The 18,459-nt window shown below is 33.7% G+C and overlaps 1 protein-coding gene across 1 annotated transcript in view; it reads right to left on the bottom strand.

Annotated features, from left to right (window-relative positions):
- Positions 1–5,881: 5,881 nt before the first annotated feature.
- Positions 5,882–18,459, bottom strand: part of LOC145695062 (3-hydroxyisobutyryl-CoA hydrolase, mitochondrial-like) — a 104,219-nt gene continuing 91,641 nt past the window's right edge. The window contains exons 3-4 of the mRNA XM_081771900.1: positions 15,191–15,327; positions 5,882–6,531 (exon numbers count right to left, since the gene is read on the bottom strand). Coding sequence (XP_081628026.1) covers positions 6,472–6,531; positions 15,191–15,327 — 197 coding nt within the window. The 3' untranslated portion in view covers positions 5,882–6,471. The remainder of the gene's footprint in view (positions 6,532–15,190; positions 15,328–18,459) is intronic.

The raw sequence follows: 18,459 nt of genomic DNA, 5'->3' as shown, positions 1-18,459 counted from the left end.
ATACAATTCTAGTTCATGTATATGCGAGCTTTGGAAATACAGTAGAATTTCGCTTATCCGACATAAACAGGTAGGCAGAACGCTGGATAATATGGATGTGTTAAGAAAAGACCTATTAAAAGTAAAACTTGATATAATTTTACATATTACACATCTAATAATAATGTTTTATAACAAATAACTGCACTGCACTGAATCAGGGACGTATCCAGCGTGAGGGCCTGAGGGCTGTCCCCCTCCGAAACTCAAGCACTTTTTAATAAACATGCTTTTACCCTTTTGAGATTCTTTTATATCAGTTTACTAATAGTCAGTGTCCAAACTTTGGGCAATGTGCTGTTGTCTTGTTATAATTCTAAGAACATACCATAATGCCATTATACAATTTGGAATTAAAGAACAGGAATTAAATAGGATTAACATTTTGTTTCCGTTCTGTTTTTAACTTTAATATATTAGAACGATACACTCAATGTCTTCTTGCTATTTTTATGTGATATACGTAGCAGGCAGTTTTCTTTAGTTACATTTCTCTCGAAAATATGTTTCATTTTGTTTGTGCTATAATGCAGTTTCCAAAGTAAACCGATTTATAAATGAAAAGTAGGAAAAAGTTTAAGAGAAATACAGAACTGTTGCATTATTATTATTATTATTATTATTATTATTATTATTATTATTATTATTATTATTATTGATATTTTTAAAACATTAGAATTACGTGCTTACGAGGATTCGTGTTGGGCCCCCTCCGAATAGAAAACCTGGATACGTGTCTGCACTGAATGATAGATGTATGAGTCAACGTGTAGACGGGCGCGCTAGGCGATATACTCCACAGCATGAAAAATAGATTAAGACCACAACTTGCAGTTCTTCTTGCCGATTGGTGCTTTCTGCAATGATATATCGGATCATACGGTATGTGTAACAAAGGATGGTTGGATAAGCGAGACCATGGTGTATTGGTGTTTCACGCACCTAAACCTGTAAAATGTTTGTATAAACGATTATCTTTCACTCCCTAGCTAAATTTGTGGGTATGATCACACACCTTGCCTCATAAAGTATAGTCTTATAAAGAAAAAATATTTTTTTTTTTAGCTAAAAGCTAAAGGGAAGTCAACTTCAGTAATTTACTTTAGTTTTTTTTTTTTTTTTTAATAATGGCAAACTAGTCCATTTCATCACGATAAATCACGTTTGATACTAAGATGTCTTTTTCTGTCCGTATATATCCTTTACATTTTGTTGGAGACGTCGTGGGCTGTCGGTTCTTATTAACATGAAAATTATAATGTTTTGTTATTAAAAAAAAAAAAAAAGATAGGATGGGATTCGATGTGGTGTCAAAGTAATAAAATAACTACGAGTCCGCCACTCTATCCACCTAACCACAGAGGCTACGTTGTGTTTGTTCTTTTTTCTTAAGAAATAATATTCATAACCATGGTGCGTATCGCTTCGAACCTTAACATAAGAGTTTTTCTGTTTAATTCTATATTTTCGTACGACATCTTAGTTACAGAAGCTAATTTATATTGGCAGGCAATCTACACACTAGGTTTTAACCAATAAATGCAACATTTTAGTCCAGTATCCAGTTCCTTGATCCATCTCCTCGACTCCCCTACTGAATTCCCTCCGCAATCGTGCTGTGCTACTGAAAAAATCCCTAGAAATCATCGTTGCCAGTATACACAAAACCGAGCATAATTTTGTTTTTTGTTTATATTTTTATTATTTTATTATATTTTTTGGAAATATCTCCTTAGATGGATTGCTCTCTATTATCTCCACATACTAATAACTCAATTTTACCCATAAACGTAAGGAAAAAGGAATAAATACGGAAAATCGTGAGTTACAGTATACGCGCAATTTTTTTTTGCGCATGGGAGTACATTCTGCTGGCAGATACGAAAGTAATTTTACACTTTATTTTAGGAAAGTTGGGAGTCGCGTTCTCATTTCAGTCCTCCCTTTTCAACGCTACATCCTTGATTCCAAAAACTGCTTAACTATATATATTTTTAAAAAAAGGCTTAAATAATTTGAACCGTGCATGCAGAAAATCCTGTCACAATTCACTAGTTTCCGATTTTGAAAGCGATCACAATAGTGATTGGTGCATTTTCTTCAGATAAAAATTAATCTTTTAATGCTTCATATTGGCGTAGGATTTTTTTGTACACAAGGAAGCAAAAGTAATCTTGTCTTGATTGAAACGAAAATCCTTCATAATAGCCTCCAATAAATTCACAGAAGTACAAATAGCTTTGTTTCAACATAAGTTTTGAAAACTCTAATATCTAGAAGCAACGTTGTTCTCGAAGCTGCAGATATAGCATTATGCAAACGCTGGACTGACATCCAATTGTCAATTTTATTATTATTATTATTATTATTATTATTATTATTATTATTATTATTATTATCAACATCAAAATTTGAGTTCCAGTTGATTATGACTATCTGGTGATTTCCCTTTATGCTACCAAAATATACTGGCGCATTGTCAGCAAGAATCCTACTACTTCGCTTTCCATATAATATTGACCTAGAGTACTAACTAATTCACTGCAAACTTTCTAAGGTTTCATCTGACAACTATGAATAATCAAAATTTATATGTTTTATATCTATCATTGTCTATCTCACAATATCGCACCAAAACAACAGAAGTTTGGCCACTTTTCTATTAGAGGCATCACAAACAATAACAGTGAAGTGTGTTTCTTGTAAACTATCTATCAAATAAGATTCAGGTCATTTACCCACGACATTTGCTTTTAAAGCTTTAGACTTGGTCCAAGCGCATACAATTGTTTCGATTTTCTGCTGTTCTCAACAGTTTACTGACAATTCAGAATGGATGAAGAATTGTTTGTTGAAGTTAAGTGTCTTTTCTGCAGCGAGGCTGCATGAGAGAAATCTACAGTTCAAGGTGGAATCTGATCTAACGTTATGAGTTTAAGGAGCATCAAACCCATTACCACATGCACCGAAGACGAACGCGCTAGTCACTACACCAGTGACTGAATGATTGTGTTTTACATTATAATACCATGTAAGTCCTAACTTAGCTAATCCTAGTTCTTCTGAAGTTTTCCTTTCTAATGAAGAAATATATCGCTACTTTACGAATCTGAGAGAGCGAAACACATTCACTTTGTGATTTAGATCTCGTGTGTTTCTCTATATCATGTTTATTTACTGAAAACTCCTTGTAATAAACTCTGCAGAAAATTCTGTAACATCATTGTTTCGAGGCATTTTAACGATTGATTAACCACGCTTAACGCGCGGAATTTATGCAATACATGAAATTATTAAATAAATACATTATTTCCAAGTATGTGCCAATAGGCTGAATCATTAGATATACCATTACACAGTAAATAAACATGATATTTCAAAAGTGCGCATCAAAACTGAATCACTATGCTTAAAGACGTCACACACTAGTCTCCAGTTGAAATGGTTAGTAGTTGCAGTTGCATAAGCGATAAGCTTACCTTTGCAGAGCTGATCATGTTTCTTTTAGTTTCGAATTTAATGCTTCCTGACCTGTGAACAGTAGCAAGAATGAAATGTTAAGTCACCGTATCTGTTAGAAGAATTCATTCGTTGCTATCACTAAAAGAAATTAGTAATTATACAATATCCTTAGCGTCTAACAAGGAAAAATAGTCCAAAAATGAGGTATACGAACCGATGAATCTCAACGAGCTGAACAAAATAATGCAAAATCGCATATATAGTTTGAGAAAATAAAACCTAATTTTTGCAAACCTAAAAGTTGATGCTGCACAAGAGTCACGCCATCTATTAAGGTGAAACATACTGAACTATACTGACATAAATCTCTTCATCATGAGGCTAGCAAGACGAGCCCAAAATTATCAATAATTATTAAATTTTAATTTTTATTGAAGTAAAATATTGTCCAAAAGATGAAATAAATATATATCAGTCGACAGGTCACATCGACCTTGAAGGTAATGCACCCCCAGAATAAGACTGTCGTAACTCAAGATAGGTTTTGCATTATTATCAAATTGTTAATATGTAATAATTGTGATTTGTTATGTATTAAGAAATGTTTTCTCTAAAATAACACAGCCACACACAGAAAAATAAATAAAATTCTGTACAGCGGGTTTAATTTTTTTTTTAAACACAGAATCCAAATTTCGAAACCCCAGGATGACTGACAATATAAATTTTGTTTTATGGGAGAAACATGTGTATCATCCCTATCCAAAATCACTCAAGTTTTTCGCCCATAATAAGCGACAGTCAATCGTCCTGGAGTTTCGAAATTTGGATTCTGTGTAACAGAATACATCGAATTCATACACTAGAGTCTACTGCACAAGTTGTTTTTTTTTTTTTTTTCTGTGTAATTAGTACTATACAAATAGAAATAACATTATAATTCTCCAAAAAGGGAAGTTGATCACGTTATGATATTTTGAGAGCTGTAAAATAGACATTTTAGAGTTATGGTAGTCTTATTTTGGGACTGCGATAAACTCTCATGTGTAGGTTTCGTGAAAATCAAGTAAAACTTGAGTGTTAAACATATCGTTCGTTATCAATCTACTACAATGAATTGTTTTTATTCTGCTGGAATAAATTTTCTTGATTTATGTAATGAGTGACACATACTCCTAACAGTAACGCACAATCCTAGTAGTAATGAACATACTACTTGTAAAAATATTAGGTCGGAAAGCTAAAAGTGTTACTTCTTACACGAAAAGTTACGTTCATATGTTTAATATTTTCAAAGACAAGTGAGGACAAAACAATACTATAATAAGTTCTTATTAACTCATATTTTTATTTCTTCAAGGGTATTAAACATAGTTGATAATTTGTGTTTCCAAATCGAACTTACAGATATAATACATGAAGTGAGGCTCAGAATAAAAATGTTAGTAGGCTATATAAGTGTGTGTGTGTATATATAACAAACTAGTAGCTTAATCATATGGAGTGCATAAAACGTACGGATTACAACATACAAAACACACTCTTACATACATGTATGTGTTCAAGATATTCAGTGACTAAATGGTCAGATTTAGTTAGGGTGATCAGACGTAAAATTCGAAAAAAAAACTTTTAACTGGAAGATTAATAGACATTGAATTACCCAATAAAAATCAGCTCAATACAAATAACTGACTTGTTTCATTATAAATTGTTGGTTAGATGAACTCTTAAAATCTGGTCCCTCGGATGACTGCTTCTGAACGGTTGTCAATTCATGCAATATTAACAGTACCTACACATCAAGAATTCAATCTTGTGTACAAAAAATATTCATTCAGTTTAAAATTATACAATCCCATTACGTGAAGGAATTAAAACAACAACGTACATATCTTTCGAAAAGGAAAAAAAAAGGCCAAACCGTGATACAAAGTACAGGAAATGAAGTTTTGTACTTAATTTGTTACAAATAGACTTATTCTTTACTTAAACATAATTTAAGTGTACTATTTAATATTACTTTTTACTCAACTTTTTTTTTCAGTTTTATATTAATATCAGATATAAAATGAATTATTCTTGATTGTCTACCGCTATAACATCCTACCTAGATTTAAAGTTCAATTTCAAAATTTACTCTATAACTGGGAATGGTATCTAATATCCATAGGAAAAATCGTCTGGTCACCTTATATAATTTATATGCAAAATTCTGTTATGTAGTCTATTATTTCATTAAAGGTAACAGTAATTCGCTTCAAGTTAGATTTTTTCTTTGTAGAAACGATACAAGAAGTTCAAAACCAAAATAGTCACTGATAACGATGATTCATTCACTGGTTTGGTTGTTAAAATCTTCCACTTCCACTTTGATTAAAAAAAAAAAAAAAAAAGGTCTCCCTATGGGACGAACTGACACATTAAAGACAAAAATAAAAGGCGATTCAATTACCAAAATGTTCCTTAGATACTAAGTTGTAGTTTGTAAGTTTTATCACTAAACAAAATTTTTGCGAAAAACTATAAAATTGTTTAGTGAAAAACGGAGCAGAAACTCTTAATAATATTAATAGAATCGTATGTCTGTTGTATTTAAACGCAAACTATCAAAATTCATACTGAACGTAACAACTTATACTGAAGATTCTTCTAGCTGTCTCCAATCACAAGGTAGCCATTTTTATCTACGATACGTCTAATTATTTCTTTTGTATGCTATTTTAATATTTACAACACTTCTCCTTTACCAATATAAATAACTGACTGTAAGCGCCTCAAAGTCAAAATACAAACACTGCTTATTGTAGCCTTTTATCACCACAGATGCATACGTTATAGTACATCACACTTGCTCTGTTATATAATTAGGCGACTCATATTTCCAAGAGGTAACGAATTATTTTCTTCGGCTATTATATTTAGCCAGATCGTATGAGCTGAACAGTATCATCCATTAAAATCGCATGCTTAAATCCTTGTTGCAAGAACTTGCTGGTGCGCTTCTTCTATCATCGCAATATTGTCTCTCTGGAAAGAAATGGAACTCAAGTTACATGCAGTCTGTAATACTATTTTGTATAATTACGTTAAATTTAATTACAAAAGAAATCTTAATATTACAATTAAATCAACACACTACTTGACATTATAAAGAGACAAGCTCTTGCAAACCTGATTGCTATTCTAGGCGTGTTATCACAAAGTATTTTTGTCTGGGTTTGCAATGTTTTATTGATACAAGCATTCACTTAACATGTTGTAGCAGTCCAGTCAATTTAGGTGAAAAAATCGCTAAACATCAAACTAATTGTAAAAGTAATAAAGTAAGGTTTTTTAGACTTGGAATAATATCCCCAACAACCTATCAAAAGTCTAGAGAAATCTAAGGGAAAGCCGCCATATTGAATTTACTCTTGAAATCTATAATATGCAATTATTGCTCAAATTAACTTCAAATCTTTATCAAAAAGAAAGTGTTTTGGAACTAAGAACGTTATTTTAAAACATTTACAAACATTTTAACCAGTAACAAGCTTGAGAAATGCTTTTGATATGCTTGTTAAGTCTTTTTATTATTATTATTATTATTATTATTATTATTATTATTATTATTATTATTATTATTATTATACCACCATGCAGTTTTTTTTTTACCGCAGTTAACATTTATTAGTTTTTTTTTTTTTTTTTTTTTGTTGCAGGTACTGATTAGTTTGAGCTGTTTAATTAGCAAGGATGAAAATGTAATTGTGAAATGTGTTTTGTGACTAAAATTTATCTGAGGAGCCAACCGTCGAAGCAAAGAAAGTGAGTGAATTAAAAAAAAAAAAAAAAAAAAAAAAAAAAAAAAAAAAAAAAAAAAAAAAAAAATGAAGAGGAAGTGATGTACAAACTCGAGAAAAGTGTGTTATTTTAAACCAATTAAAAAACTATCAATAATAAACTTGAGAAAGTCTTTCGATATATTTCTATTGTGCTGCCAAAATGTCTTGAGCCGTGGTAAAAATGCGAACTAACGCTCACACCCTCACACACCCACGCGTTGAGCCAAGAAGGGTTCAGCTGTTACTAAGCGAGAGAAAGCGAGTGGACTTCCTTCAGCCGATAGCAGCGCTTGCAACGGAAGACTAGGGATCAAGTCAATGTAGCATATCTATAAAGGATATATACCATTATTTTTCTGCAGCGCGGCACGCACAGTGTATGTAAACCTTCAAAACATGCAAGTAGTTAAGAAGTCTCACCCGATCGTGTACGGCAAGTTCCAAAAAGTTCCAAGTACGGCATGTTGTTCGTCGTAGTAACGAGTATTGGGCAGGTCTTTCCAGTTATATTGTGACTGAACAAGCACTGATGATAAGCATCAAATCTACAAGAGGATTAACTAGAGGAACAGGAATGACAAGCACAGCGACAAGTATGGGTTCAATCCATGATTCCTTGTACAATACCAGTGAACAACACAAAGAAGCTTCCTACACCAGACATATAAGACACTGCTTAGATACCAATAAAATCGACATTTCTATTAGATCGAATCCCATACATTCTTGATGAACCTTTGCATAGTTTGGCATTAGGAGTGGTTACTCACAGTCATGTCCACATTGACAAAACCAAAGAAGCTGGTAATCTAATTGTCCAGTCCATGTAGTCGAAGAATGTTAAAGTACGTCAAGATGTCAATATTGACCCCATAATTGCTGTTCCAAAAAGTTGCTTTTGTTTCTGAAAGTAGCACATAGATAGGAGGAGCATATTCAAGTATGAACTTTGCAGCTATTTAGCATCTTTGTTTGTAGATTCAGTTCTTTCACGGAAAGCAAATAAATCGGTCCTGCTCAATATCACTTGGGCCAAGGTGGACTGGCAGCAGATACACCACTTTCAGATCCAATATATGTACTCGATGGAGGTGCTTTACTACATCGATTATTATAGTCGATTGGTATGCTGTTCTCAGACATCTGTAATAGCTATACAAACTACGTTCTAAAAAGATATGGTAAATCGGTTGCAATTGTGTTGCAAAGTCGTCATTAGGATTAAGTGTCTGCAGTAGCTTGCTTTTTATTCACGCGATTTTGGGATGTGACACCACCTCACAGTTGTTTGGGATTGGGCAAGGTAAAAGTCTAACGAAGATAATGAAAAACACATTTATGGAGTATGCTGAAGTATTCAACAATGCAAACAGCCTGAAAGAAGACAGTTACTGTCGGGGAACATGCTATTGTGCTACGTATGAAGGAAAGGCACCTGATACCTTAGATAAACTAAGATACAGATATTTCAGTATAAAGGTTGTTAACAAAACTATGGTTCAAGTTGTTCAAGTCCAGTCACTTCCACTGACTTCAGCTGCTGCTAAATTCCATAGCTTACAGGTTTACTACAGAGTTCAGGAGTGGAATGGCATTACATCTCTTCTACCTGAGGATTGGGGTTGGCAGTTACAGGGTGGGCAACTTCTTCCAGTACTCATTGATCTTCCACCAGCACCACTCGATATCATAAGCTATAAAGGAAAGTCAGATTGCAGTACTTCAAGGTGCTCATGCAGAAAGCATGGTTTAAAATGGTCAGAAGATATGACAATGGTATTTCTGATGGAGACTGATTATATTGGCAATGACAGCAGTGTTAGTTATTTGGATTTTGTTAGTAATTTTAAAGAGTGTTTAGTAATTTAACGAGTCTGTACAAGTTTAACGATCTCTTACACTGATACCGTATCCTTATAATGTTCATAACTTTACTACCTATAGGTCTATTATCATTATCATTTTGTAATAAATTTAATATGAATAGACACACAATTGGGTGATTCTTGGTTTAAAAAGTATCCATTTGATATATATTTCAAGTAAATTGGAGCAAAATCGAAAATTTCTAGATTTTGAGAGCGAATTCAATATGGCGGCTTTCCCCAACTTGGATTTTTCTAGACTCTTGATATGTTGTTGAGGATATTATTCGAAAATCCAAAAAGCCTTACTTTATTTCTTTTACAATTAGTTTGATGTTTAAACCTAAAATGACTGGACTATAGGGGTGTTTCATTTCCAACTAATATATTTTTTTAAAAAAACTTACTTTCTCCCTTACAATTTTCTAATAGCATTGCTGACGTCAACAATTTGACGACGAAGGATCGCATCTCAAAATTTCACTTTTTCAAAGAAACAATTCCATAGAGGAGAAAACAAATATGCAATAACTGATCAGTAATTCTACATAATTATTACCTGGAATAGGTGACGAGTTATTACATATTCAACAGCTTTCCTGTTTTCGTAATTATTATTTCTTTCTTTATGTCTGAAAAAGTGAGATTTTGAGATACGACCCTTGGTCAAAGTGTTGACGAAATGTCTGTATTTTATATCAAAGAATGACTTGCTTACTAAGTATCACAACTAAAACTTGTTTGCCTGTTAATAACCTTGTGCGAGTTGTAACGCCGGAAGTATAACTGATACATTTTAATAATAAACTGACCAAATTTAGACTATTGTACAATATCTACTGGTATTTTGAAGTAAAGTAAAAACAAAAAAGAAGTACTCGGTGTCTCATTTGTTTATTAAATTCGTGAATTCCATAAATGATGGGGTATCTAAAAGGTTCGTTCAATCATCTGGAAGAAAACAGATCCTATTACTTCGCTACCCCTTCTCCATGTAATCGCAGTGCTTCGTGACATTTTTGCCAATGGTCCTGTACCTTATATAACTATTTTTGTACAGTCTACACTTCGGGCTTGAAATCATGTTTTCTTACTTCAGATATAAACTGTGCTGTCAAAATGGCGTAATTTGAGTAGACGCTTCATTTCAGGAAAAATAAATCACTGCTAGATCCGGTGAATATGAAGTGTGGGGCAAGATTTCATATACTAACTACACTTGCTGTCTTCACATTGGCTAAATGAGCTGGAAGATTGTCTAACAGCAGCACTACTCCTTTGCTAAGTATTGCTCAACGTTGGTCTTCAGTTCCTCTCGTAACTAACCTAGATGAGGAGAATATTGACTAGTGATATTTTGACTGTCAGGATGGTCCCCTGACAAGTCCAGTAATAGTTTGACTATGCCATAATAATCTAACAAGTCCCAGAACACGGATAGCATGACTTTAGCGGAGAATAGGCCGTTGTCTCTTCTGGAGTGTGTGAGGAGTATTTCCACTGCTTACTCATTTCTTTTGTTTCCGGGCCAAAATAGATCCAATTTTCACCCACTGAGATTAGTAGCTCCCTGACGGTCTCTCTCGAATTCTCATCTGGACAGGGATAGCCGTAACACCCCCTTGCTGAAGATGCTGCTGGTTCTGAATTATATTCCAGACCTATCCATAACTAACACCTGTTTCAGCCACACCACTTTTAATAGTTATCCTCCCCCCCCCCTTCTCTTCCAGTATGATCTTCACTTTCCCCATCATGACAGCATCTGTAGAAGATATGTAGCTTTCCAGATCTAAGGGCATCCGTAGTCGTCATGTGTTCAGTTTGAAACTGCAGTTTCCACTGAGATACTATTTCTTAAGATTTGCTTTCATTCCCATAAATTACTTTCATCTCCTCGCGAATTTGTTTTGTTGATTCGTCATGGAGATGGCAGGAACTTGATAAAGTGCTATGCCTTTAAGTTTGTCAATCATTGCAATTCGAATGATGTGCCTACAAAAAAATTCTCGTATTCAAGATTTTGTATGTTTAAGTTAGAAGAAAAGATAATACACGTTTCCGAGAAAGTTCGTAGTTCATCTCCTGGGTGACTGCATTAACTTTTTATCGTCTTATACTTTGTAAATTATTATTACAAGAAACTGATTTTTAGTGCATCAATTACTGAATATTGGAAAAAAGCACGTATTTTTGTGACTAATAAGTAATTTGAAAACTTAATATTTATCACTCTTAAGTACTTCGAATTAAAATGAATCATTTAAAGAACTGATGTCTCGTGACACAATATGTCATGGCAAAGAAAGAACGAGGATGTTACAGAAAGTTTGTGAAAGAATTAACACACACTGAAAGTAGCAACACTAATATATGAAGAGTTACCTGGTACTTCCATTGCCTTCTACTACATAATTTTATTATCTGGTTCACACACACACACATAATATATATATATATATATATATATAATCTAAATTGTTTGAATTGCATTCAGTAAGAACTTTTGAAGTGTGAAAAATCAAAGTTTAGACTGAAAAAAAAAAAAAACTAAACTAATTATTTTTCAACTGTCTTTAATTTATTAGAACAAATTCATTATAAAACTATATTTTTCCTTTTAAAATTCTTTACGTAGTTAAGGTATAATTTACCATTTTAAAGGGTATTTCGATTACGTAACACCAGTGGAGTTGATAAGGAGTCCCATATATTTCAAAAACTGAACTAAATTTAAAATATCTACTTATTGAGGATCGCCGTTCTATATTTGAGTTCTGAGTGAATGTTTCATATTTTATTGTGGAATAGGCTATTCCATACTGTTAGTTTAGAAATTATTTACTTGACTATAATAATTAGTTTGATTTATGAGGCAGATCTATACGAATAGCTACTCTAGAAAGTTAATCGATATTTTACGAAGGAACATTGATATTTAATAGTTGTTACAAAATAGTTACACACTTGCGTGACAATTCGGGGTCAGATCTCCGGCACCTTCAGACTGTCGCCTTCTTTTATACGCCTGAACATCAATAAAGTGTGTTGCATAATTATTTGATTTTTTTTTTTTTTTTTTTTTGCGCGAGGAGTGGGTTTTAGTTTTTAATCTAGTCTTCTCTTCGATGATGTCACATTTATTTTTCAACGGCAGATTGAAGATGGTCCTTCCCTTGAAAAGGCCTCTGGACTTTCCCTTAAGAGGGCAGGAGGGGGATATAATAAGGGTATTGCGCACGAAGTAGCTCAAGTGGTAGAGCGTTGGCTTCGTATTCGGGAGGTCGCGGGTTCGATTACCGCTGCCGACCATCCTGATTGGGGTTTTATAGGGTCTCCCCTCAATCCTACCAGGCAAATGCCGGGATGATACCTACTAAGACAGGCCCTGGCCGATACCTTCCCAAATCCTTTCCATTGTTGTTGTTAGATATCCAGTATAAAATGGCCTCTGAGCTGTATCTGATGATTGTTAAATAAATAATAGTGAAAATTCACATTAAGGTCTGAAACTAAGGGTTACCGAAGTTGTCGCGAAAAAATATGTAGAGATGTGAGATTGAATCTAGAAGAAACTGAATATGGCTGCAAGCAACAAATTCTGTCCCTATGAAAGATTCACAAAATACTACCTCTCATACTACCTCAACACTGAAAAGTGTTTTACTCGTCTGCTACCACAAATCCAAGCTAGCAAACTACAAGCATATTAAAAATTGCAAGCATATATTTGGAGTTTACAAGCTGAAGGCAAGCAGAGGGACTACTTCCTTACTTCATTTTAACAGATTTAAAATTTAGTATTTGTGGTTTTATTTGTTTGTAACCTTTTTGGAATAAGATTCCATCTTCATTTGTTTGTAAACTTTCTGAAATAAGAAGCAATTATATTTATTCTTTAATTTACTTTTAATCACTGCTACAATTTTAATTTGATACCAATTATCACTAAACGATAACTGAATTTTCGACGAGTGAAGTTTAATTTTCGAAGAAACTGAATTATTTCAAATTCGAAAGGTATTCTTAGTTGAAGGAAAAAAAAATCTACAGTGACGGATATCTGGGTGTCTCATATGTTATCCGTTCAAGCGATCATAATTTGAAATTCTCGTGCAGTTTACAAAGTTTTCCCGGATAATTACTCAGTTTTCTTTTTTTTTTTTTTTTTTTAAATTACGAGTAATATGATCATACATTAATAGTTATGACGTATGCCATGCTATTCACATTACTGAAACATTGTATAACACTATCCAAATAAGAAGTCCTAAAATAGATATCTAGGCCTACATGTAGGACTTGATGTACATGGAAAATAATACTATCAACATATAATTTTAGTATATAGAAGTTGTGTTCAATTTACAACAAAAATATAAGATTTACTCAAGTTATCCACCCCTCACCCACCCCAAGTCAGGTGTTTTGGGTACGGGCCTGGTTGTCGTAACTTTTTGAAAAATATCCTATATTTTCTCTTGTTAATGACACTTTCCGGTCATATTGCCCAGTTTTCGTTTTTTTCTCCCAACTTACATTGTTTCTAGCCTGCTTCCTGCCCAAAATTTATGTTCTTTTTAGTTCACGGTACGTGCTTTTTCAAGGATTTCTTTGGCGCGCATGAGAGTTTTGAATTGCATTACCCATTCTTTTTGTTACATTATCTTCCCCTCACCCGTCTATACTGTTCATTGCTTCAATGATATGCCGTTGTGATATCAAAGAGCGTTGCTTTTGGTTCGGAACCAAACTTCATTGTTAATCGAGAATCCATGTTAGTATTGTCATATGACAGTACCAACATTGTTTAAATGAAATTAGGAAGATTCTCAAAATTACTTCTATCGTTGATTATATTCAACCAGATGTTAGTATTGTCATATGACAGTATCAACATTGTTTAAATGAAATTAGGAAGATTCTCAAAATTACTTCTATCGTTGATTATATTCAACCAGATTACGTCTGAAGAGTATTTCTTTCTTGTAATGATCTTATAGCCTCTAATTTCAAGCTTCGAACATTGTGCTTTATATTCTCGTATGTCTGTCAGCCACAGAACCTCCCATTTAATTGTTTTTAACAAGGATATTCAGTGTTTTCCAATCCCACATTAGGAGAGGATCTTATATGGCCTGGATTTACAAGACTTGTATAATTCAGTTTCATAAATAAATTCGTGAATAGTTTCAGCGTATAGGAAAAGCTGGAAATTGTGTTGACAGACAATCCTCCAGCTTATTTAAACAATGCGAAGGCAGTGAGTACAGTAGTATGTGTAAGTGTATGTCAGTAGTGAGTATGTGTATTGTATACAGTATTTCTATTACTATAATAAGTGTTAAGATATTGCTTGCTTTCAGCCGATCTTCCTAATGGTATTGAAATACGTCTACCAACAAGAAATTTTCAAATACGATATTTCAGTTTGAATAATTGACATCATTCTTTACACACGAAAAGTTACAATTTCGAAAAGCTTATACCGATCGATCCTGAGACTAACACCGTAATTTTAATAATAGAAGAAAAAGCTTTGTTGATTTTAACACCGTGGTTCTTTTATTCCGAATCTATTCCTCAGTAAAGAGATCAGTTCCAAATAAGATTTAGGTGCTATTTCAGTTCTTAGCAATACACAGACGAATGTTTACATACCGTCTGTAATACATAATACATTTTATAAGCCTGAAATTCGTATACCATTGTAATACCAGGTATCATCACGCATAAGCTCATTATGGAGACTGCCCAAAAGGATGAGTTCCCAAACTTAAAAAAAAACTGGGAACTTCGGGTTATAAGCACATACTATTTATTACTTATTGTCTTGCGCTAATTAACTAGAAGAGGGTAGGAGAGACAGTACGATCAAAAGATTTTTTCCAATATTTTCTACTTTACTCATCACACTACGGATATAAACTTTTAAAAAGATCATATTAAGGAAAGGAATTACAGCTAAGAGTATAGAGAAAAATCAATCATGAGTACCGTGTGGAAAGAAGAAGATAATTCATCTGGTCTGGGAGGTGCAAACAAACTGTCTACCAGCTGTTCAGAAACTGCTTCGACTGTTTCTGGCTTCCACGTGGGCCGTCGATCTTTTTGCAACAGAATAGCTCGTACACCTTAAAGAAATAAAAATGTGAAAGTTAAATTGTCGGAACAATAAAAATTACTAATTCATATTTTGTTAACGTCACGGCAATTAAATTTGTTCGTATAAACACATTAAAATGCTCAGAAAACAATAGATACGTATAAGGTGTGAAAAATTTATTAAAGTATAACTCCAGTGAAGGCTGAAGCACATTCTGTCTAGCAATCAATTAATTTTAAAGTCTTTCCATTGCTGTAGTTGGAAACATGTTTCTATGCGCGCGCGCACATATTTACGACCGTCTTAAATTAGATACAGACTTTTTGAAAATAACTGGAATGGTTGTAACTAACTAAAAAAACTTCCAGTATGTCTAAAGAAAGTTATTTTTTGAAAATAACTTAAAATTCCACTTTATGCAATGTAAATAAGATTTTATTTGGGAGGGGAAGGTATGATCCTGATATGCCACCTTTCGTCGGTAGGTTTTGATATTTGCTTATGAACAAAATTGATGAATAAATTCGGGATAAATTAATATGTCCTATCAACCAATAATTCTTTCTCGTAAGTTCTATAAACTATGTATATCTTCCTATTTTGCAAAATGAATATGATGTTATTGTCTTATTAAAGTAATTTATTCCAGTCAACAAAAAGCTACACATTTCATAGCAATTCCTACGAGGGAAAGGTTAAGATGGAAAAATGCTTCATTAAAATTTAAAAGGCGTCGAAACAAACACGGATGGAAACGCATTTAACACGAACATCCGTAGGACTCCACGAATCTGCACCAAAGTTTATTCACATGAAGAAAGTGATAGTAGGTAGTAGTGATCCCAAGATGGCTCTGTGGGAGATCCAACATGTACAGGATGTTCCAAAACAGTAATAATACTAACAAAACTTATTCGGGCAGCCAACCGGTCGTATATATACTGAATGTTAGAGATACAAATTTTTATTAGAGCAGTGCGGAAGTTATTTCTGTCCAGCGCTCCCCAGTGCGTTGCGTACGCATTAGACTATGGCTATTCGAGGATGCGTTTCCGATGAGTTACCCCCGCAGCGAACGTGACCTAGGTGGCTACTCGGTAATTTTACTTTCACCAGAGTTATAAATCATACTGGGAGCCAAGAGTATTCCAAGCGTCATGGTTAGAGTATTTCAAGCATACGCATGAGCCATAAAAACGCGTTCCGAACGCATCGAAGAGGCATGCATTTAGGGAGCACGTCTGTTGTGTGAATCCTGATTCCCGTTGTGTACACTATCGCTGGACCGCTGAGTCACGACACGATCCACCCGATTGGAACTTCTGCGGAACTTCTACGTGATCTCTCGCAGCTCCAATATATGCCTGAAGTAACTTAATTGCACGATACAGTAAATACACGCATGATTTGCGAATTTCGTTCGAATCGAACGATATATAAGGGTATTTTAAAATGTATTTCCACTAGTTTAGAAATATTTACAATAGTTAGCAACCACAAAATTACATCAACACAATGTAACTTACACAACAAGAAAATTTAATAAACATCTTAATGAGGATAGGAACCAGTTAGTTTGAAAAAATGAGAAAGTATTTGGGAAAGGAGGCAGGAGAACCTTACATTTCGCAACCTACTTGGATAGTTAGGCCCATGTTATAAATTTTAGTTTTCCCTTTATTTACATGCCATGATATACGAAAAAATTCTTGTGATAGTAAAAAATTGAACTAGTTTTTCATCGTAAAAAAAACAAAGACCTAGATTTTAACAGATGTACACTCATGTCCAAAATGATTGTCGCATATCTATAATTGTCTTCTTGTAAGAATATAATTGGATAATGATTTTGTAGACTACTTTTAATACTGATACTGTGTGTGTAATCGGGAAATGTATATTTGTGGTAAATTTCATAGGAAAAGAATTATAAATACGAAAATTAGAATGAGTAAAACAAAATGTTGCTAAATGGACAAGAAAGTTTTATTTTCGTTTTATTGTTCTTATTTACTGCTCTTTTGACATGAAATTTGCCACATACATGTCTTTGCCGATTATACACTAGTGATGAGCAAATGCAAGACCAAGACCAAGACCCGGGTGGTCTTGGTCTTGGTCTTGCAATGGAACCCTCGGTCTTGGTCTTGGTCTTGCACACCCAGTCTTGGTCTTGCTTGCAAGAGTCTTGCAAGTTTTGCTTTTAAGAAATCTATGATTTTCATAAGTAAATTTTACTCTGGATATAAGGGATAATAAATCCTACATTGCGTCAATAGTGAGGGAAATACAATGTATGTTTCTAAATGTAATATATTTTACCTTCGTGTAAGTGTGATGATACTGTACAACACAGGCGATGACCCTTACTTTTCTTTTTCAATGGGTGATCACGGTTCACTACTTATAAGATAAATCACAACATTTCGTAATATTTTTATATGTTTTAACAGATCCAATACTCCACTGGTTCCCAAACTGGGGAGGCTACCCCCTGACAGTGAGACGCATGCAAGAAAACCAAGACGGCACAAATACCATAAATTGCAAAATTATTTTTACACTCTAAAGGCGTCAGATTGTTTTCTTTCCAACCACGATTAGCTCATCTTTTTATTGAACAAACTCCCAATTAAATATTGAAATTTTGTTTTACTGATTCTAATATGTACTGTATGGGGCAGAAACAAGGACATTACGCAAAAACGATGAAACAATTAGACTTTCGAAATGTGGGCATGGAGAAAAAAGGAGAGAATCAGCTGGGTTGAACGGAAAACGAATGCGAAGGTTTTAGAAATATTAGAAGTAGGGGAGAAAAGAAAAATTTTAGATGTAATTAAGAGGAGGACATTGGCTGAGGAGGAACTGTATTATGAGGGACGTGCTAGAGGGAGGAGACGAAGGAGATTGTAGTTGAAGAAAGATATTAAGACAGAAAATTGCTACGTTAAGACGAAGAGACTAGCTAAGAACCACAGTCATCGAAGCTTCTCAGCTGCAGTAAGTGACCTGCCAATAATGGCAGAATAGCTATTATTATGTCGATGATATGTTTTGCAATATTGACCAAAAAAGAGAGAAAAAATAAAAATATTAATAATTAAACCTCTTAATATTTCAGAATATGAAATGAAATTAAATTTGTGAGTTTTACGTC

Source organism: Thermobia domestica, chromosome 9 (assembly GCF_964235325.1).
Source record: "Thermobia domestica chromosome 9, izTheDome1.hap1.1, whole genome shotgun sequence".
Lineage (NCBI taxonomy): Eukaryota > Metazoa > Arthropoda > Insecta > Zygentoma > Lepismatidae > Thermobia > Thermobia domestica.
The sequence above is the reverse complement of the archived record's forward strand: the minus strand, read 5'-3'. Positions and strand labels throughout refer to the sequence as shown.